This window comes from Equus quagga, chromosome 14 (genome assembly GCF_021613505.1).
Source record: "Equus quagga isolate Etosha38 chromosome 14, UCLA_HA_Equagga_1.0, whole genome shotgun sequence".
Classification (NCBI taxonomy): Eukaryota; Metazoa; Chordata; class Mammalia; order Perissodactyla; family Equidae; genus Equus; species Equus quagga.
In genome coordinates this window covers 14999149-15021864 of record NC_060280.1, presented here as the reverse complement: position 1 = coordinate 15021864, position 22716 = coordinate 14999149, and the positions used below count along the sequence as shown (strand labels likewise).

General features: G+C 37.0%; 1 protein-coding gene across 3 annotated transcripts in view; it reads left to right on the top strand.

Annotated features, from left to right (window-relative positions):
- Nucleotides 1-22716, top strand: part of PDE3B (phosphodiesterase 3B) — a 204025-nt gene that overhangs the window by 120871 nt on the left and 60438 nt on the right. For all 3 annotated transcript variants that reach the window (XR_006891985.1, XR_006891986.1, XM_046686200.1), the window contains exons 5-7: nucleotides 10646-10752; nucleotides 21137-21347; nucleotides 21926-22002. Coding sequence is in view for 1 of the 3 variants with exons in the window: in XM_046686200.1 (XP_046542156.1) it covers nucleotides 10646-10752; nucleotides 21137-21347; nucleotides 21926-22002 (395 nt within the window). In the remaining 2 variants the exon portion in view is untranslated. The remainder of the gene's footprint in view (nucleotides 1-10645; nucleotides 10753-21136; nucleotides 21348-21925; nucleotides 22003-22716) is intronic.

The window sequence follows — 22716 nt, the reverse complement described above, 5'->3', positions numbered from 1 at the left end:
CCCTCTGGTAACTGCTAATCTGTTCTCTTTATCCATGTGTTTGTTTATCTTCCACATATGAGTGAAATCATATGGTGTTTGTCTTTCTCTGTCTGATTTATTTCATTTAACATAAAACCCTCAAGGTCTATCCATGTTGTTGCAAATGGGATGATTTTCTCTCTTTACTATGGCTGAGTAGTGTTCCATTGTATATAAATATATACCACATCTTCTTTATCCACTCGTCAGTTGATGAGCACTTGGGTTGCTTCCACGTCTTAGCTATTGTGAATAATGCTGCAACGAACATAAGGGTGCATAAATCTCTTTGTATTGTTGATTTTGTATTATTTGGATAAATACCCAGTAGTGGGATAGCTGGATTGTATGGTATTTTTATTTTTAAGTTTTTGAGAAATCTCCACACTGTTTTCCATAGTGGCTGTACCAGTTTGCATTCCCACCAGCAGTGTATGAGGGTTCCCTTTTCTCCACATCCTCTCCGTTTGTTATTTTTTTTTTTGTTGTTAATTATGGCCATTCTGACAGGTGTAAGGTGATATCTCATTGTAGTTTTTATTTGCATTTTCCTAATAATTAGTGATGTTGAACATCTTTTCATGTGCCTGTTGCGCATCTGCATATCTTTGGAGAAATGTCTGTTCATATCCTCTGCCCATTTTTTGATTGGGTTGTTGGGTTTTTTGTTGAAGAGTTGTAAGAGTTCTTTATATATTTTGGAAATTAAACCTTTGTTGTCTTTTTGCATTTTTGCATTTGCATCTTGCATCTTTGTTGTATGATTTGCAAATATTTTTTCCCAGTTGGTAGGTTGCCTTTTCATTTTGTTCATGGTTTCCTTTGCCTTGCAGAAGCTTTTTAGTCTGATGTAGTCCCTTTGTTTATTTTTTCTTTTGTTTCCCTTTCCTGAGTAGACATGGTATTCGAAAAGATCCTCTGAGACCCATGTCTAAGAGTATACTGCCTATATTTTCTTGTAGGAATTTTATGGTTTCAGGTCTTACATTCAAGTCTTTAATCCATTTTGAGTTAATTTTTGTGAAGGTGTAAGATAATGGTCTACTTTCATTCTTTTGCCTGTGACTGTCCAGTTTTCCTGACATCATTTATTGGAGAGACTTTCCTTTCTCCATTGTATGTTCTTGGCTTCTTTGTGGAAGACTAGCTGTCCATAGATGTGTAGTTTTATTTCTGGGCTTTCAGTTCTGTTCCATTGATCTGTGTGTCTGCTTTGGGCTGGTAGTATGCTGTTTTGATTACTATAGCTTTGTAGTATACTTGTTTTTTTTTTTTTTTAGGAAGATTAGCCCTGAGCTAACTGTTGCCAATCCTCCTCTTTTTTCTGAGGAAGACTGTCCCTGAGCTAACATCCGTGCCCATCTTCCTCTACTTTATATGTGGGACGCCTACCACAGCATGGCTTGCCAAACGGTGCCATGTCCACACCCAGGATCCGAACGAGCAAACCCCGGGCCGCCAAAGTGGAACGTGCATACTTAACCGCTGCACCACTGGAGTGGCCCCTGTAGTATACTTTTAAGTCAGGGATTGTGATGCCTCCAGCTCTCGGGTCTTCTCGTTCCATATAAATTTTAGGATTCTTTGTTCTATTTCTGTGAACGTCATTGGGATTCTGAATGGGATTGCATGGAATCTGTAGATTGCTTTAGGTAATATGGACAGTTTAACATCTTTTATGCTTTCAACCCATAAGCATGGAATATCTTTCCATTTCTTTTTCGATTTCTTTCAATAATGTCATAGTTTTCAGTGTATAGGTCTTTCACCTCCTTAGTTAAGTTTGTTCCTAGCTATTTTATTCTTTTTGTTGCGATTGTATATGGGGTTGTATTCCTGAGTTCTCTTTCCGTTAGTTCGCTATTAGAGTATAGAAATGCAACTGATTTTTCTAAGTTGATTTTGTACTCAGCAACTTTGCTGTAGTTGTTGATTATTTCTAATAGTTTTCTGATGGAATCTCTAGGATTTTCTATATATGGACCATGTCATTCACAAACAGTTTCACTTCTTCATTGCCTATTTGGATACATTTAAATTTTTTTTTCCTGATTGTTCTGACCAAAACCTCCAGTAATATGTTGAATAGGAGTGGCAAGAGTGGGCACCCATGTTGTGTTCCTGTTGTCAGAGGGATCTCTTTCAGTTTTTCACCATTAAGTATGATGTTGGCTGTGGGTTTGTCATATTTGGCCTTTATTATTTTGAGGTACTTTCCATCCAAACACATTTTACTGAGAATTTTTATCATAAATAGATGTTTGATCCTTCAAATGCTTTCTCTGCATCTATTGAGATAAGCATATGGTGTTTATTCCTCATGTTGTCAATGTGGTGTATCACGTTGATTGATTTGCAGATGTTGAACCCTCCCTGTGTCCCTACTATAAATCCCACATCATGGTGGTGTATGATCCTTTTAATGTATTGTTGTATTTGGTTTGCCAGTATTTTGTTGAGAAGTTTTGCATCTATGTTCATCAGCTTTATTGATCTGTAATTTTCCTTCTTTGTGTTGTCCTTGTCTAGTTTTGATATCAGGGTGATGTTGGCCTAATAGAATGAGCTAGGAAGCATTCAGTCTTCTTAAATTTTTTGGAATAGTTTGAGAAGGACAGGTATTAAATCTCCTTTAAATGTTTGGTAGAATTCTCCAGAGAAGCCATCTGGTCTTGGATTTTAGTTTTTTGGGAGGTTTTTGATTACTGTTTGAATGTCTTTCCTTTTGATTGGTCTATTCAAATTCCCTGTTGCTTCTTGATTCAGTTTGGGAGGTTGTGTGAGTCTAAGAATTTATCTATTTCTTCTAGGTTATCCAATTTGTTAGCATCAAATTTTTCATAGTATTCTTTTATAATACTTTGTATTTCTATGGTATCCATTGTCATTTCTCTTCTTTCGTTTCTAATTTTATTTATCTGAGCCTTCTCTCTTTTTTCTTAGTGAGTCTGGCCAAGACTTGGTCAATTTTATCTTCTCAAATAACCAGCTCTTTATTTTGTTGATCCTTTCTACTGGTTTTTTAGTCTCTTTCACTTATTTCTGCTCTAATTTTTATTATTTCCCTCCTTCTGCTGACTGTGGGCTTCGGTTTTTCTTCTTTTTCTCATTCTGTTTAGTTTAAGATTACTTATTTGAGATTTTTCTTGTTTATTCAAGTGGGCCTGTATTGCTATGAATTTCCCTCTTAGGACTGCTGTTGCTGCATTCCCGTGAGAGCTGGTGTGTTGTATTTTTATTTTCATTTGTCTCCAGATATTTTTTGATTTCTTCATTGATTTACTGGTTGTTCAGTTGCATATTTTTTATTCTACCCCTTTTGTTACTTTCTCGGCTTTTTTCTTGTAGTTGGTTTCTAGTTTCAGTATTGTGGTTGGAAAAGAGGCTTGATATGATTTCAGTCGTCTTAAATTTATTGAGGCTTGCCTTGTTTCCCAACTTATGGTTTGTCTTTGAGAATGTTCCATGTGCACTTGAGAACAATGTATATTCTGCTGTTTTAGGATGGAATATTATATCTATTAAGTCCATCTGGTTTGGCATTTCCTGTAAGGCCAGTGTTTCTTTGTTGACTTTGTGTCTTGATGATGTATCCATTGATGTAAGTGGGGTGTTGAGGTCCTCTACTATTACTGTGTTGCTGTCAGTTTCTCCCTTTGGGTCTCTTAGTAGTTGCTTTATATACTTTGTGCCTTTGTTAGGTGCATATATGTTCATAAGTGTTATTTTCTCTTGGTGGAATGTCCCTTTTATCATTATATACTGCCCCTCTTTGTCTCTCTTTGTCTTTTTTATCTCGAAGTCGGCTTTGTCTGATGTAAGTATGGCAACACCTGCTTTATTTGCTTGCCCATTTGCTTGGAGTATTATCTTCCATCCCTTCACTCTGATCCTATGTTTGTCTTTAGAGCTGAGATGTGCTTCCTGGAGGCAGCATATTTTTGGGTCTTATTTTTTAATTCATCTAGCCACTCTTTGTCTTTTATTGGAGAATTCAGTCCATTTACATTTAGAGTGATTATTGATATTGAGGCTTAATACTGCCATTTCATCACTTGTTTCCCAGTTATTATCTATTTCCCTTGTATTTCTGACTGCCATTTCAGTTTAGTGGTTTTCTGTGATAGTTTTCTCTTCCTTTATGATTTGTGGCCCTGTTCTGATTTTTTGTTTAGTGGTTACCATGAGGTTTGTATAAAAGATCTCATGGATGAGAGAGTCCATTTTCTGATAACCTCTTATCTCCATTAGCCTAAGCATGTTCCATCCCTTTTCTCTTCCCCTTCTGAGTTACTGTCGTCACAAATTATTCTTTTTTGTGCTGTGATTTTGTGACTAAATTGAAGTGTGTATAGTTATTTTTGATGCTTTCCTTCCCTTTATCTTTTATGTTATAATTAAATGTTTGCTGACCTGTTCTGATAGAGAGCTGCAGTTTTCTGATTTTGTTGTTCTCTTTATTTCCTTGCTCAAAGCTTTGTAAACCTTTGTCTTTTGTTTCAGGTAGGAGGGCTTCTTTCATCATATCTTGTAAAGGAGGTCTGGTGGCAATGAACTCCCTCAGCTTTTGTTTATCTGGGAAAGCTTTTATTTCTCCATTGTATCTGAAAGATAGTTTTGCTGGATAGAGTATTCTTGGCTGAAAGTTTTTGTCTTTCAGTATTTTTTTTCCTTAAAGATTGGCACCTGAGGGGCTGGCCCTGTGGCTGAGTGATTAAGTTTACGTGCTCTGCTTCGGCGGCCCAGGGTTTCACTGGTTTGGATCTTGGGCATAGACATGTCACGCTCATCAGGCCATGCTGAGGTGGCATCCCACATGCCACAACCAGAAGGACCCACAACTAAAAATATACCAGGGAGAAAAAGGAAAAATAAAATCTTTACAAAAAAAAGATTGGCACCTGAGCTACCATCTGTTGCTAAGCTTTTTTTTTTCTTCTTCTCCCCAAAGCCCCCCAGTCCATAGTTGTATATTCTAGCTGTAGGTCCTTCTGGTTGTGCTATGTGGGATGCCACCTCAGCATGGCCTGACGAGCAGTGCCATGTTTGCGCCAAGGATCTGAAGTGGCGAAACCCCGAGCCAGCCAAGCAGACAGAGCCCGTGAACTTAATCACTCGGACATGGGGCTGGTCCTTGTCTTTCAGTATTTTGAATATATCATCCCATTCTCTCCTAGCCTGTAAGGTTTCTGCTGAGAAATCCAATGAAAGCCTGATAGAGGTTCCTTTGTAGGTTGCTTTCTTCTGTATTAATATTTTTTCCTTGTGATTGACTTTGGTCAATTTTCATATTATATGCCTTTTAGAAGGTCTTTTTGCTTTGTTGTAATTAGGAGTTCTATTGGCTTCTTGTACTTGTAATTCCAGTGCCTTCCCCAGGTTTGGGAGGTCCTTAGCTATTGTTTCTTTGAACAAGCTCTGCTCCTTTCTCCTTCTTTTCCCTCTGAAGTACCTATAATCCTTATGTTGCTCTTCCTAATTAAGTTGGACATTTCTCAAAGAACTTCTTAACTTTTTAAAATCGTAGTTCTCTCTCCTCTACCTGTAGCATTTCTACATTTCTGTCCTCTGATTCATCTGTTCCCTGATTCTCTGATAACTGTGTCCTCTATAACATCAACTCTATTTTTTATGGTTTCTAGATTATTTTTTATTTCATTAATTTGTGTTCTTCATATCCAGAATTTCTGTTTTTGTTTTTTTTAGAGTTTCAATCTCTTTAATTTTATTCTTGAGCACACTGAACTGTCTTTCTCAATTTTTTTGTAACTCATTCAGTTTCTTTATGACAACTATTTTGAGTTCTCTGTCATGTAGATTGTAAATTTCTGTGACTTCAGCATTTGTTTCCTGAGACTTGTCATTTTCCTTCTGCTGTGAAGTGTTACTGTAGTTCTTCATGGTGTTTGAAGAATTGATCCTTTGCTGGTGCATTTGTGGTAGTATCAGGTCGCAGATTCCACCTATCACTGCTGGATGGGAGCAGGAGCTGTGTTTTCTGATCCTGCCCCATCTGCTGGAAGTTTTGTGGGTAGGGCTACTCTGTGCTTGCTACTCTGTGCTTGCGTGGCCTGGCCACAGCCACTCTGCAGGTTGTGCTGACATGGGCAGGGCCTCTACACTGGGTGGGCAGGTCAGGCGCCAAAGGTGGGGCCTCTGTTCTCAGCAGGGGACTGGCTAAGCTGCTGTGCTAGGCGACAAGGGTGCCTATGCTGGGGGTGAGCCACCACTCAGTGGGTCCTGTGAGCTGCTGTGCTCCATGAGCAAGGCGTCTTCTTGCCTACATTGCAGTAAGGGCAAGGGGCACCCACGTGGGTCCCATGGGCTGTGGTGCTCTGCAGGCAGGGATGCCTTCTGAGTGTGCTGGATGCCTTCTTGGCTGTGCTGTGCTCAGTGCATAGGCGCCTTCATGGCGGCTGAGCTGCAGCCACTTGGTGTAGATCATTCTCACTGTCAGGGTCACTGTGGCATGGTGGGTGCTCCCATGGGCTGGGCTGTAACTCCAAAAGCATTTGCTCAGGTTGGGCTGTATGACACATATTTCTTAACCATGGGGCACATTGCCTTGAGAATACTGGTTTTAAGAAAGAATGATGAAAATTGTTCTTTTTGAAAATCTATCACACTGATGTTAATAGCAATGCATTTGAAATTAAGGAAACATTTGATACATTGAGTTGAGGTCATTTTTATCCTGCTGCCTCAGGCGATTGATATTAAAATAGAAATATGGTCAAGTAAGACTAATTTTTAACTGTGAGAGGTGTTCATATAAAAGTAAATGTAGGCCAATTCGATATATTCACTTAACTCTCATTAAAACAAAATCATATGCCTCATATTTGGAAATTTGGAGAATAAAGTAATTGATGGTATTATGTAATATCTACTTTAAAGAGTTAAGGCTACAAGTAATTTTCCTAGTGTACAGAAGCTGGAGCTTCTCAGTAATAAATCTCTAAGTGTACTTTGAACATAGAGTGACCTGGGAATTTACAACCACAGTTTCTTTTGAAATTTAAGTCTCTAGATCAGTGCTGTCCAATAGAAATTTCTGTGATGATGGGAATATTTTATATCTGTAGTGTCCATATGGAAGTCCCTAGTTACATGTGTCTAATATGACTAAGGAACTGAATTTAAACTTTATTTAATTTTAATTAAAATATAAAGGGCCATAGGCAACTATCATGTAGACATATGGCGACCATATTAGACTGTGTAGCTATAGACCTTTAATGTGTGGTGATATTCAGGAGTCTTTAGGCTTTAGTAGCACAAAATGAGTAGACTGTGACTCTGGACACACGGAGCATTCATCTTGACTTTATTAGAGTGCTCTAGAACTGAGATCAGATATCCTAGATTTTTGAGTCTTGATTGGAATACAGCTTTGGATTCTGATCACAGCTTCTCTGACTGTGATTTTAAATGACTTGACTGTGATTTCAACATGATTCCAAACTGAACCTCTCATTCCCTGAAACTATGCCTGAAACCAAATTTCTCATGCTTCCAGCTGCTTTTTCATCTGTTACTATGGTTCTGCCCTTTTTTCCTGGCACAATGATGCTATCCTCTAGTTTAGTGGTTGCTTACAAAATTAATTTACCTAGAAAACTTGGTGTTATATGTGCATTCCATTACCTTATTCTATCTCTTGTCCAGTTGTCCAGTCTCTCTCTGAGTCTCTTTTCCTTCTTCTCCTTTATCACTTTGCTTGCGCTGTTTCATTACTCCTTACCTGGGCTATTGAATTATCCTCTTAACTGGCCTTCCCATTTCTAATATTCTTCACCACTTGATCCATCTTCTATCCTTCCACCAAAAATCTTCCTTAAACAGAACTTTGATTATATAGTTTTTCGAGTCATTAAGTTTTTGGACCCTTTACCAATGCCTGTAGAATAGTGCCGAAATTCCTAATGTGAGATTCGAAACCCTGTTATTCCCTCATGACAAAGCTGCACCCTTCGTTGGAAAAATTAAATGAACTAACAGAGATGAACAGTCTTGGCAAAGAATGAGAACAGAAAAATGACTTGGAAAACTCCGTAGGTGAAAACAATATGTAACTTGTGTTAGACCCTTCCTTAAAGTTTCCTGATAATTCTTAGTTTAACTCCATTTGAAAATTAAGCTGCATTATATTCTCCAGTCTACCTTTTTTGTGTGAAGAGCAATACAAGATTTAATTTTGCTTTTCTTCATGCTTTGCCTGGAGAAAAAAGTGAAGTATTACAAACCTTATCATAGCTGTAAGAGGAATGCAAAGGAAGAAAACCATAAGGAAGAGGAAGAGTTAGTCCTACTTGAACAGTCACTGTAATACCTACCCTTAAGAGTTTATCTCTGTCCATCTCTTAAAGGACTTGAGATTTTAATTAGTTAAGAGGGCTGATTTTTCTGTTTGAATATTGCCCTGGGTGGTATTGTTACTCTTCTTTCCCAGTCTCTTTCACTCCACATGTAGGCAAGGAATACTCAAATACAAAGAATGATGGAGGTTGGTAGGGAGACGAATTTATCGGGTGGTATTATTTGCATTTTTTTGGAAATATTGTCAACTTATTATTATTACTGCTGGCTTGAGGAAAAAATACTATAGACTCTAAAGGCTTGATGTTACATTAGAAGTCCTTTATGCTGAATCTCTAATTTTACAGATGGAGGAATACACACAAAGATAGAATCAGAATGGTTTTGTGGAAAGAGCATATACTTCAGAGTCAAAGAAATTGGAAGTTGAAATTTGAGCACTGCCACTGTGAATTTTAGCTGTGTGAATTTGGGGACATTATTTAGTCTCTTGAAGCCTTAGTTTTCTTAACTGTAAAACAGGAATAACAATCAAGTTGTTCAGATGACTAAAAGAGACGAAGTATGTAAAGTACCTAGAACAATGGATGATGTATGATAAATATTCAAAATAGTACTGTTATAATTTTTGTTACTATCATTAAAGAAGTTTTAATGAAGTGGTTGCCAACTGGTTTTAGATGCCTTCTCTTTGTAATGCAGAATTTTTTCTCCCGTGGGGATATGGAACAAACTAGATTTCTAGAAAAAGACCCAAGGAGAGCCTTGAAGCAGAAGTTAGTGAAAGGAAAAGAGTCCATTCACTCAAAATCAGGGAGCAGAAAAGACCTCTTCTCTAGAAAAGTGGGAACCTAAAGAGAAGATCATTCATTTATTCCACAAAAATTTGTTGAACACTTTTATCAGGCACTGTGCCATATCCACTGTGAATGCAGAGATATATCTTAGTCCCCCTAAAGAAATTCACAAATCAGTAAGGGGAAAGAATCTGTAAGCAGTGAGATTATAATACATTATGGGTAAACGTTATAATAGAGTCTTGAACAAAAACCTCTTAGATCACAGAAAAACAGATCTTCTTTGAGTAATGGGGTGTGGAAGTGCAGAAAAGATGAAGGAGTTGGGGAAGAGCTTATTGAGAACCTAGCCTACACTAGAAAATACTGAGCGAAAAATATCTGGATTTGTCCCTGAGCCTGTGACAAAGTGCCCACATCAGGAGTTGATAACAGAAGAGAACAGGCTAGTGAATAGCGAAGAAAGGAATTTGTGGTGTGCCTGGCTTATTCACGGCACTTGGCCAAAACCCTTCAAATATATAATCTTAAGTTGCATTTTATGTATCACATTGATGTAGTATGATTGCCTACTTATATTTAATTTCTTCATAAGAGCCCTAAAACCTATAATAAATATTTCAGTTATAGGAAGTGACTGAGTTAATGGGTAATCAATATCTGTGAAGAAAGGGAACAGAAAATAGTGAAAAACTATATAATTTAGGCCAGTGATTCTCAGTGCAGTCCCTGGATCCAGCAAAATCAACATCACCTAAGAACTTGTTAGAAATGGAGATTATCTGGCCCTACCCCAGACCTACTGAAACAGAAATCCTGGGGGTGGGCCTAGTAATCTGTTGTAAGAAGTTCTCCTGGTCAGATTAATAACCTGCCGTTTTTTTGTGTGAGTGTGTGTGAGGGAGATTAGTCCTGAGCTACCATCCACTGCAAATCTTCTTTTTGCTTGAGGAAGATTGGCCTTGAGTTAACATCTGTGCCAGTCTTCCTCTAGTTTGTATGTGGAACACCACCACAGCATGGCTTGACAAGTTGTGTGTAGGTCCATGCCCAGGATCTGAACCTGTGAACCCCGGGCCGCTAAAGTGGAGTGCATGAACTTAACCACTACGCCACTGGGCCGGTCCCTAATAACCTGCTTTATGCCACGGTTCAGTAATCTATAGCCTGTGGATCCAATGTGGTCCATAATCTGCTTTTATAAATAAAATTATATTGAAACACAGTTGTACTTATTTATTATTATTTATGGCTGCTTTTGTGCTACAGTGGCACAGTATTGAGTAGTTGGAACAGAGACCTTATGGCCTGCAAAGCCAAATGTATTTATTATTTGTTCCTTTACAGAAAAAGTTTGCTGACTCCTGCTTTAGGCCTTAGGCATTAGGTAGATGTCTAAACTCTGAAAGTATAAGCAGATATTTGCTAATTGAATGGAAGACCATGAAGGAAAAAGAGGAAATTTCCTATGATTTTAAAATTCTTAACCTGTTATCTTTCCCTTTTAGTCAAGGATGCTGTCTAAATGGGCCTTTTAGTTCAAATCTACTGACAATCCCGAAGCAAAGGTCATCTTCTGTGTCGCTAACTCACCATATAGGTCTGAGAAGAGCTGGTAAGACATCATTCTTTACGATTTAAATATGGGTGGTCTCAAAGTATATAGTAGTGAAAATATTTTTCATTACACATTTAGAGCTAAGTTTGAATACCATTTCATGTGTTGTAAGTTAATATGACTAAGCAGTTTGGGTTGGCTATTAGTTGACTATTTGCTCATTCATTGAGTAAACGCTTTCTGAACATCTACTATTTACCAGACACTTTGTTAGGCACTAGGGATTCAGGGGTAAAATATAAAACTATTTAACTAATAGTTGCAAATTCAGATTCACATATCCATAAAGAGGGAAGATCCTCAGAAAAGGGTATTCTTTTGTGGCATGGTAATTGTAGAGAAAATATTTACTTTAGAAAAATATTATTTTCTACTCTCTTAATATGAGAGTAGAAAAACCCTAGCTATATCCTAATTATGATAGGATTTACTTATTTATGATATAATTGACATATAGCATTATATTAGTTTCAGGTGTACAACATAATGATTCGATATTTGTATATATTGCAAAATGACCACCATAGTAAGTCTAGTTAATATCTGTCACTATAGATAGTTAAAAATTTTTTTTCTTGTGATGAGAACCTTTTTTTGTGAGGAAGATTGGCCCTGAACTAACATCTGCCACCAATCTTCCGCTTTTAGCTTGAGGAAGATTGTCCCTGAGCTAAGATCTGTGCCAATCTTCCTTTGTTTTATTTGGGATGCTGCCACAGCGTGGCTTGATGAGCGGTGCTAGGTCCGCACCCAGGATGCAAACCTGTGAACCCTGGGCTGCCGAAGTAGAGCATGTCCGCTTAACTACTACACCACTGAGCTGGCCCCTGTGATAAGAACTTTTAAGACCTATTCTCTTAGCAACTTTCAAATATACAATAAAGTATTATTAACTATAGTCACTATGCTATACGTTACACCCCCAGGATTTTCTTGTTTTATAACTGAATGTTTGTACTTTTTGACTCCCTTCACCCATTTTACCCACCCCTCACTAGTGGGAATTTTCTTTAACTGAAAAGATTATAGAATGCTTTAAAACTTTTTGGATGAAAGATGTTTTCTAGGTACAACATAGTAATAACATAACAACACTGATATTCTGCTTTCAAAGTACATTATGTCTGGTGATAGACAGGGGCAATGGGATATACATACAGTCACAAAATTCTTGTACACACAATATTTGGCATGAAATAGAAAACTAACATGCCAAGAGGCAGGAAAATGTTATTGATAAGCAAGAAGAGCAGACACTAGAAGGAGATCTACATATGATATTGATGTTGGATTTAACAAAGTCTTTAAAATAACAATGATGTTTTAAAAGACATAGAAGGAAAGATGGAGAAAAATGGATGGATAATTTTAACAGAGAACTGGCACACACAGAAAAGAAAAAGTAGTCAGTCTAGAACTGAGAAACGTAGTTGATTAAATTAAAAGCTTATAAGATGGGGCTGGCCCCGTAGCCGAGTGGTTAAGTTTGCGCGCTCCGCTGCAGGCGGCCCAGTGTTTCGTTGGTTCGAATCCTGGGCGCGGACATGGCACTGCTCATCAAGCCACACTGAGGCAGCATCCCACATGCCACAACTAGAAGGACCCACAACGAAGAATACACAACTATGTACCGGGGGCCTTTGGGGAGAAAAAGGAAAAAAATAAAATCTTTAAAAAAAAAAAAGCTTATAAGATGGTTTGAAAACAGATTGGACACAACAGAAAACAAAGAGTAGTGAACTTGAAGCCAGAGATATAGAAACTATCCAAACTAAAACCCACAGACGGAAAAAATATATAAATAAGCAAAGATGTTTGGTTTCCGGTTCTGCCTGTAAGGAACTTGGAAGTCACCATTCTGTCCTAACAACAACTAAGAAGTTGGACAGCCTGAAAAATCAACAACTGTTTTAGGGTCTCTAAGGGAGGTAAGGACACAGAGCAAACTGCTGCCTCCAGAATTGGAGGGATAAACAGGCAAATGCAGATTACTCAAGGCTGACTGGAGCAGAGACTCACAAGGGGAACTCAGTGAGCGCCAGTGCCTTGAATCAGTACTGGGGTAGGAAAACCTGCACTGTAACTGGCAAATTGCTGGAGGGTCAGTGGGGACAACTCTGAGAGTTAAAAACTCCAGGGGGAGCTAGTCATGGGGGAGGGTCCCCACAGTTTTTTGAGGTACACCTCCAGAAGTTCAACCAGGTTGCCACAGTAAATATTAGAGAAAATGCTTCTGTCAGGGGAGGGGAAAGGAACCTTTTTGAAATACAACAGAGCACCCTATTCTTCTTAACAAGACCTGCCCGCAGGAGAAACTAGTTACCCAGAGCCTCACCTCCTGGGGTATTATCAGGACCTGACTGACCTGCGGGAAGGGAAGTCCCCAACTCCAGTCAGCTCTAGCCCTCCTCTCCCACCAAAGCAGGGAGGCAAAAAAAGCCCTAAGAAACACTTGTAAAGTTCACAGTTCGGAGACTTGGCTCACAAAAGAAAGACCTAATCATAGGACTGCATAACACTTCTCCCCAACACTTCACCACCACATTACTAAAGTCTTATTTATAGCAGTTCCTTTTACAGATACATTATGTCTGGCTATCAAGAGAAAATTACAAGGCACACCAAAAGGCAAAAAACACAATTTGGAGTGACAGAGAAAACCATCAGAACCAGACATGGCAGGGATTTCAGAATTATCAGACTGGGAATTTATTTATTTATTTTTGGTGCGGAAGATTTGCTCTCAGCTAACATCCATTGCCAACCTTTCTCTTTTTTTTTTCTGCTTGAGGAAGATTAGCCCTGAGCTAACATCTGTTCCAATCTTCCTCTAATTTGTATGCAGGATGCCTCCACAGCGTGGCTGATGAGTGGAGTAGGTTTGCACCTGGGATCCAAACCTGTGAACCTGGGCCACTGAAGCGGAGCATGTGGAACTTTAACCAGTTAGCCACAGGGCTGGCCTCCAGACTGGGAATTTAAAACAACCATGATTAGGGCCAGCCCTGGTGGCCTAGTGGTTAAATCCGGTGTGCTCTGCTTAGGTGATCCAGGTTCAGTTCCCAGGTGCAGACCTATACCACTCGTCAGTGGCTATGCTGTGGCAGCAGCTCCCATACAAAAAGAGGAAGATTTCAACAGATGTTAGCTTAGGGTGAATCTTCCTCAGCAGAAAGAAGAAGACTGGCAACAGATGTTAGCTCAGGGTGAATCTTCATCAGCAAAAAAAAAACAAAAAAACAAAAAACAGTGAACTTTTCTTTTAAAAACAAACAACAACTATGATTAATATGCCAAGGGCTCTAACAGATAAAGTAGACAACATGCAAGAATGGATGGACACTGTGAGCAGAGAGATGGAAATCCTTAAAAAATCAAAAATAAATGGTAGAGGTCAAAAACACTAACAGAAATGAAGAATGCTTTTGACGGGCCTATGAGTAGGCTGCACACAGCTGAGGAAAGAACCTCTGATCTTGGGGATATGTCAGCAGAGACCTTCAAAACTGAAAAACATAGAAAGCAAAACTGAAAAAAACAAAACAGAATGTCCAAGCACTGTGCGACAACTACAAAGGAATACCAGAAGGAGAAGAGAGAAAGAAATGGAAGAAATATTTGAAACAATAATGACTGAGAATTTCCTCAAATTAATGTCAGACACCAAACCACAGATCCAGGAAGCTCAGAGAACATCAAACAGGATAAATGCCAAAAAACAATACCTAGGCATATAATTTTCAAATTATAGAAAATGAAAGATAAAGAAAAAGTCCTTAAAGAAGCCAGAGGGGAAAAAATACCTTACCTATAGAGGAACAAAGATAAGAATTACGTCCAGGGTTTTGGAAATCATGCGAGCAGGAACAGAGTGGAGTAAAATATTTAATGTGTTGAGAGGAAAAATACCACTAATCTACAATTATATACCCTGTGAAATTATCCTTCAAAACTGAAGGAGGAATAAAGACTTTTTCAGATGAAGAAAAATTGAGGGTAGATCTGACTTGCAAGAAATGTTAAAAGAAGTTCTTTAAAGAGAAGGAAAGTAATATCGGTCAGAAACTCAGCTCTACGTAAAGAAAGGAAGAGCACTGAAGAAGGAATAAATGAAGGGAAAATACAAACTTCCATTGTTCTTATTTTTATTTGATCTAACAGATAAGAGTTTGTTCAGAATAATAAGAGCAGCAATGTTTTTGATTGTGTGTGCTTACATATATTTTATGTATATATATGTTTTGAATGCTTATATATAAGTGAAAGGAATGACAGCAATGATACAAGGAATAGAGGAATTAGGATTATTTTGTTATTATAAGGTACTCACACTATCTGTAAAGTGGTATAGTGTTGTTTGAAAGTGGACTTGGGTTAGTGGCAAACATATATTGCAAATTTTAGGACAACCACTAAAAAAAAGTAGAAAAGGAAATATAGTGGATATTCTAAGAAAGGAGAAAAAGTGGAATCATAAAATGTTCAAATAAAACCACAAAAGGCAGAAGAGGAGTGGAAGACAAAAATAGGAACAAACAACAAGGGCAACAAATAGAAAACTGTAAAAGATATGGTAGATATTAATTCAACTATATCAGTAATCACTTTGGACATGAGTGATCTAAAGGCACCAATTAAAAAACAAAGATTGTTAGAGTTGATCAAAGAGGAATACCCAACTTGGGTACAAGAAACCCACTTTAAATATAAAGGCTTGTGAAGATTAAAAGTAAGTGGGTGGAGAAAAAGATACCATGCTAACATTAATCAAAAGAAAGCAGGAGTAGCTATATTAATTTCAGACAGAGCAGACTTCAAAGCTAGGGAAGTTATCAGGGATAAAGAGGGGCATTACATAATGATAAAGGGGTCAATTCTCCAAGAAGATGTAACAGTCCTTAACATGCATGAGCCTGAATAACAGAACAACATGTAAGAGACATAATGGACACAGTCAGAGATTCTAATGTTCGTGTAACTGAAGTTCCAAAAGAAGAGGAGAGAGACAATAGGGCGGAATAATTTTCCAAAACTAATAAAGGAGCCAACAAATTCATGAAACTCGGTGAACCCCACGAAGGTAGAGAAAATCATAGCTAGATATTTCACCAAAACTCCTGAATTAGAAAATAACAAGAAAATCTCAAAAGCAACCAGGAAAAAAAAGGCTATTTTCCAAGGAACAACATTGATACTGACAGTGACTTTTCAACAGCAAGTTTGGAACCCAAAGATAATGGGAAGGCATATTTGAAGTACTGAAAGAATAAAAATTGCCAACCTGGAATTCTTTATCCAATGAAAATATCCTTTAAAAAGTAAGGTGAAATAGCAGTTTTTCACACAAACAAAAGCTGATAGTATTTATTGCTAGTACACATGCACTACTAAGATTCAGCAGGGACTTCTTTAGCTAGGAGGAAAATGATCCAGATGGAAGCATGGAACTGCAGGAACGAATGAAAAGCACTAGTAAGGCTAAATATGTGGGTGAATTTAAGAAAATATTGATGATTAGAAACAACAGTAAAAACATCCTTGTAGCATGCATAATATATGAAAAAGTCAAATATATGGTAACAGTGGCATAAGGGGTGGGAAAGGGGTAAATGGATTTAAACTTGTACTAGCAATGATTGAAAAGTAGTAAAAAGTTCTAAATTAAGAGAAACTAATACTTCAAAAATGCATATTGTAATATCCAGAGTGATAATTAAAAGAGTGAAAGAAAAAAGTATAAGTAAAAAGCCAATATAGGAGGTAAAATGGCATGATTAAAAAGAAAGACAAGGGGCTGGCCCCGTGGCCGAGTGGTTAAGTTCGTGCGCTCCGCTGCAGGCGGCCCAGTGTTTCGTTAGTTCGAATCCTGGGCGCGGACATGGCACTGCTCATCAAACCACGCTGAGGCAGCGTCCCACATGCCACAACTAGAAGGACCCACAATGAAGAATACACAACTATGTACCGGGGGGCTTTGGGGAGAAAAAGGAAAAAATAAGATCTTTAAAAAAAAAAATTGTTTAAAAAAAAAAAAGAAAGAAAGACAAACTTGAACAATCCAAAAGAATCCAAGAAAGGAGAAAATAAGAAACAAAAACAGAAGGAACAACTAAAAAAGAAATGGCAAATAAGATGGTGGATTAAACACACTATATTACATTAAATATACCCCTTGCAGCTGTTGGGGGCGGGGCATTGCGGCACGGACGGCAGGGATCTGACCAGAATTATTACAGTATATTATCTAAAATGTCCAGTATTCAACAAAAAAATTGAAAATACACTCCAATTAAAAGGCAAAGATTGCCAGACAATTAACAGCACTCAAGTATACGCTCTTTACACGAGGCATACTCTAAGGACCCAGATAGGTTTGATCTCACACTTATAAAATACATGAGCCCAAAATTGACAGAACTAAAGGGAGAAATAGGCAAATCCATATTTATATTTGGAGATTTTAACTCACTATTCTCATTAACTAGCAGAATAAGCAGACCAAAATATTAGTATAGATATACGGAAGATTAGAACAACATGATTTAACTGACTTGACCTAATTGACTATAAAACACTACACTCAGCCATTACAGGATGCATATTTTTTCCAAGAACACATACAAAATTGATCACAATAGACCATTTGCTGGACTATAAAACGAGTCTCAATGAGTTTCAAAGGATTAAAATCATATATAGAGATTGACTTCTGGAGTGGCAGAGAGAGGATCTCAGTAAACTCACTCTCCTACTAAAACAACAAAAATATAAAACAAAAAACCAGAGAACAAACTAGAAGGCATCTATATAAGAGAAACTACTGAACTTTGGTAAGACAGTGGGTTTTGTGACATTTTAATTGGGGGCTATTCCCATGCCCTCTCTCCCCAGCTCAGTGGTATTGTAGCTAAAAGCCAGTAACTTTGCTGAACCTCAGAGAGCGCTGACCTCTTTTGGAACTCCATTAAAAGCAGCATCCTGAGAGTACAGTAAACATTTTGTCCAAACTTACAGTTCCCTGGAATCTCTATTCCCAGGGTATTGTGGCTGTTTGATTTGACTTAGAGCTCAGCTCTCCAAAAACACAAACCAAAAAGCCAAACCCAATGCCAGGCAACGATGTGACTGTCTAAGGCTGTGATTTCACTTGGGACAAACAGCAGCTGACTGGGGATTTAAAAGGAAATCCCAGACACTTGATGACCATAGGGAACTTGGAAAGCTCTGACATATTCCTGGGGATCTGCTAGGCTGGACACATGTGCAAGGCTGTGCACATGCCTAGGAAAGATCTGGGAAAGGAGAAGGCTCCGGTCACTGACCTGTAGCTGACCTTGAGGCCCTGCACAGGCAGGAAGTGAAAGCCAAGGCTGTGTTATAAACTGCCTGAAGTTTGAAGGCCTATCTTTTCAAACAGATTCTGGTCTACAGATGACATATAGGCAAGAGAATTAAAGAACTCTTCTGACTCATCATTGGTTGACCCTTAAATTATACTGACCCAGGGGTGACATCTAGGAAGTGAAGCTTAAAAAATAAATCAAAAACTTTAAAAAAAACCAACAAAAAACTAGTAGAGAACTTAATGGCTACACAGCTCAGAGAAAACAGGATCTGCATAATGAGTCCAGGAAAGTCACTCAAAAATAAGCAGAAGCAAGAAAACAAACACAAAACCAGTTAACATAACAAACCTTGGGGGTAGGAGGGCTCTAATACCAGAATTGTTACAATATATTATCTAAAATGTCCAGTTGTAAATAAAAAATTATGACTCATGCAAAGAAACAAGAAATTTTTGCCACGTACACAAAGAAAAGCAGCCAACAGAAAACTTCCCAGAGGGGGTGTGGATTTTGGACTTAGCTATGACTTTAAATCTGCCATGATAAATGTGTTTAAAGAGCTGGAGGAAACCATATCTAAAGTATTTAAGAAAAGTATGACAACAATGTCTTACCAAAGAGAGAATATAAACAAAGAACTGGAAATTATAAAATAAAGTTATAAAGTTATTTTAATAATTATAAAATAATTGCCACTTATACTGAGTATCGGAGGTTCTAGTTGGGGTAGTTAGGTAAAAAGGAATAAAAGAAAGAAGTAAAACTATATTTACAGATGACCTGATCATGTACTTACAAAATCCTAAGAAATTCATTAAAATCTATTAAACCAATAAACAAGTTCGTCAGTGTGGCAGGACACAAGATCTATATGCAAAAATCAATTCTGTTTCTATATACCAGCAAAGAACAATGCAATACTGAAATTAAGGATATAATTCCATTTACAGTTAGCATCAAAGTGAATGAAATACTTTGGAATAAATTTAACAAAATAGTGCAAGACCTGTACACTGAAAATTAGAAAACATTATTGAAAGAAATTAAAGAAGACCTAAATAAATGCAAAAAATATCCCATGTTCATGTATCAGAAGACTTAATATTGTTAAGATGGCAATACTCCCTAAATTATTCTCGAGTGAGTTCAATCCTTATCAAAACCTGAGCTGGCTTCTTTGCAGAAACTGATAAACTGATCTTAAAATTCATATGGAAATTCAAGGGACCCAGAATAATGAAAACAATCTTTAATAAAAAAGAAGAAAAAATTGGAGGACTCACACTTCCACATCTTAAAACTTACTATGAGGCTATAGTAATCAAGCTAATGGGGTACTGGCATAAGGATATGCCAACTCAATGGAACAGAATTGAGTGACCAGGAGTAAACCCTTACAGGGTCAATTGAACTACAGTCACATGCAACACATGGAAATATCTTTTTAAAATGTCCAGTAAAGTAAGCAAGGCATAGAAGCATCTATATATATGTCTGATTCAATTTACAAAGTTTGAAAAAGGGCAAAACTAAATTGTTAAGAGATGCATACATATGTTGTATAAAGAAAGGCAAGAAAAACAATACCATAAAAGTCAAAATAATGCTTTCCTTTAATGAGAGGGAGGGATGTTAGAGGACAGGGGTCTCTGATCTCTGGTTATGTTTTATGTCTCTGCTTGAGTGATGAGCCTTCCTGATGTAACTTGTCTGTATGTGCATTATATTTCACAGTAAAAAAGGTTTAAGAGAAAAATGATGAATCTATATTGTAGAAAGTATTTCTTAAAGGTTGCTAGGTTTTTCTCTGTCATTTTCTTCTCTCTTTGATATTTTTCTATGTTATATCAAATTTCTATCCTGAGGTTATTTACCATTTATTCTTCTCAGCCTCTTTTTCAGGGTTTTGGACACTCACTGGTATAATTAGAGAAAAGAGCACTGAAAGTTGAAATTTTAGTCTCCAGTTAGTAACTAAACATTATGACTTTGACAAGCAAGATGCTTCCCCTCTCTAGTTCTCAGCTTCCTCTTCTGAAACAGTAAACTGTTTGACCAAATTATTTGTAAAATCCCATTCAGCCCTAACATTATATGAAATTATAGGAGCCTCTAAACAAATCGATCAGAACAGCAGTGGCAGCCTTGGAAAGAGTATGGTCTCATAGTGTTGACTAAATCGAGTTTCCTGATTTTTTTTTGGTGGGGGGGGGGCGGTAGTTTTTTTTTCTTCAAGGTAAAATGAAAATGCTACTTAACTCACAGGGTTACTGTGAAGATTAAATAAAATTACACATTGTATTAGTAAGTGTTCTCCAGGAAAACAGAACTAATAAAACATTTGTGTGTGTATATATAAATATATACATACATATATATAGGGGGAGGAGAATGGATTTGTTTTAAGGAATTGGCTCTTGAGATTGTGAGGGCGTGGGTCTGAAATTTTCAGGCAGGCTGCCAGGCTGGAAATGAATGAAGGAATTGTCAAATGAATGAGCTGGAAAGATTTGGATATATTTTTTATGGGATTTTCTGTTCTGTTAACATATAATTTTATCATATGCTCAACTTGCTTAATGCTATTAAGAACTTTGGTTCTTCAATAAAAATGAATTTTATCGTGTTGAAAAATATTCAGTAAAACTTGGTAAAGATGTTTTGTTCATGTGGATAATTGAGCTGGTAGGAACACAAAATGTGAAAGATACAGACCAATATGAATTAGGAAAATCTGTGCCACACAGGATGTAAATTTTAGTTATACTCTTAATATTTACCAAGTATGTGCATCCTGCCACAGGGTGTTTAGTCCACAGTCAATGATGATGACAAATATGGTCTATATTCTGCTTAAATTCCTAGAATGTCTTGAAGATAGCTCCACCTAGAAATTTACTTTATCATTTAATTGTAAACACTTTGCTTTCTTTAAGGAAGGAAAATGTTCTTTATAAATACACAAACACAGACAATAAACACATGCAGATACATACATATTTATTTATCTCTTTCCTCTCTTTTAATTTTTAAAGGTGCCTTACCCAGCCTAAGTCCTGTCAATTCTCTCAGTCATGGATCAGTGTCAGCTGGCTCTCTAACTAGTCGATCACCCATAGAATTTCCTGATACTGCTGATTTTCTTACTAAGCCAAGTGTTGTTTTACACAGATCTCTGGGCAATGCACCCAATTCACCAGATTTTTATCAGCAGCTTAGAAATTCTGATAGCAATTTATGTAACAGGTAAGTTTCCCAAATGTTCGTTTCTATTTCAAAATATAGGTTATTTTAATAAAGTATTACCAGTTTTCTAGTTCTATATTATAACTAGGTGATGGATTAAGACTCTGTCCTCTTCTTTATTTATCTAGTAGTTTTTATTCTGAATAAACCTTTTCTCATTTCAGTGCCATTATTCATTTTCCAATTAAATGATCTCCATCTGAAGTGAAATATAGTGTTATTCTATCCATCATAAGATATCAGTAAATGTATGAGAATTATTTTAGTATATAATACCTTAGGGCCTATTTATAGTACCTAGTTCACATGGTGTTTATTCTCATTTCTACTTCAATGGTAATAAGTGTTTACCTCAGAACTCAATGTTGACTTTCAAAATACATTATTTCCTTCAGGGACAGACAGATGCTTCCTAGTATAAAGCCTATAAAGTTTATAGAGAGATTGGAATATTAGGATGTTTTGTAGTTGGTATCTTGGTTAAAAATTAAGCAGATTTTCTAAGTGTATTTAGGTAAAAACATTTTGCCTCATTTGTCATAAATATATATTTATATTTATCTCTTTTATTTTATAAGCTGTGGACATCAAATACTGAACTATGTTTCAACATCTGAATCAGAGTCTGGTACAGACTGCCACAGTGGAAAATCAGGTGAGACTGCAAAAGTCATGTGTGTTTGAATTTACAAGCAATTTCTTACATTGTTTCTTAAAATCAGTAAATTAGTTTAACTTCAGTTTATCCATCTTTGAAGTGAAAATTATAATGTTTTTGTCTACTTCACTGAGGACTATTTGGAACAAATGATAAAAAATAGATAGTGAAAGTATTTTGAAGAGTAAAAGTGTACTATATAAATGAATGCAGTCTTCTTAGCTTATAAGTAGGGTTCATAAATAGTGAAATTAATTATATTAATGTTGAAATTTATACTGCACAATCTAAGCCCAAAAAGGTTTGCATATGTTTTTTTTATGGCATAGAGAGTTGTTTTAAAATTTAATTATATCATTCTGAAACATTTTATATCCTCAAACAAAATATATTGTTGGTGATAAATTTATAATTGTTTTATAACTTAAAAAAATTGATGATTCAAGCATCCATTAATAGTTAACTAGGTAACTCACATCGTTCCCTCTGAAGGTAGCTAGAAAAGCTGGACAAATTATTAACAACAAAAAACATCTCCTTGAAGCCACTGGAGAATCAACAAGAACTCCTCAGAATTACCAGTACAAGATCTGGAGGAGCATAGAAGTCCAAGAAAGTGAGGCTGGAGTTTAAGGCTGTCGAAGAATGTTTGCTGCTTCCAGAGGGGTCAGTGACTGATAGAAACAGCAGTCCTGTGGGTAGCTTCATGGG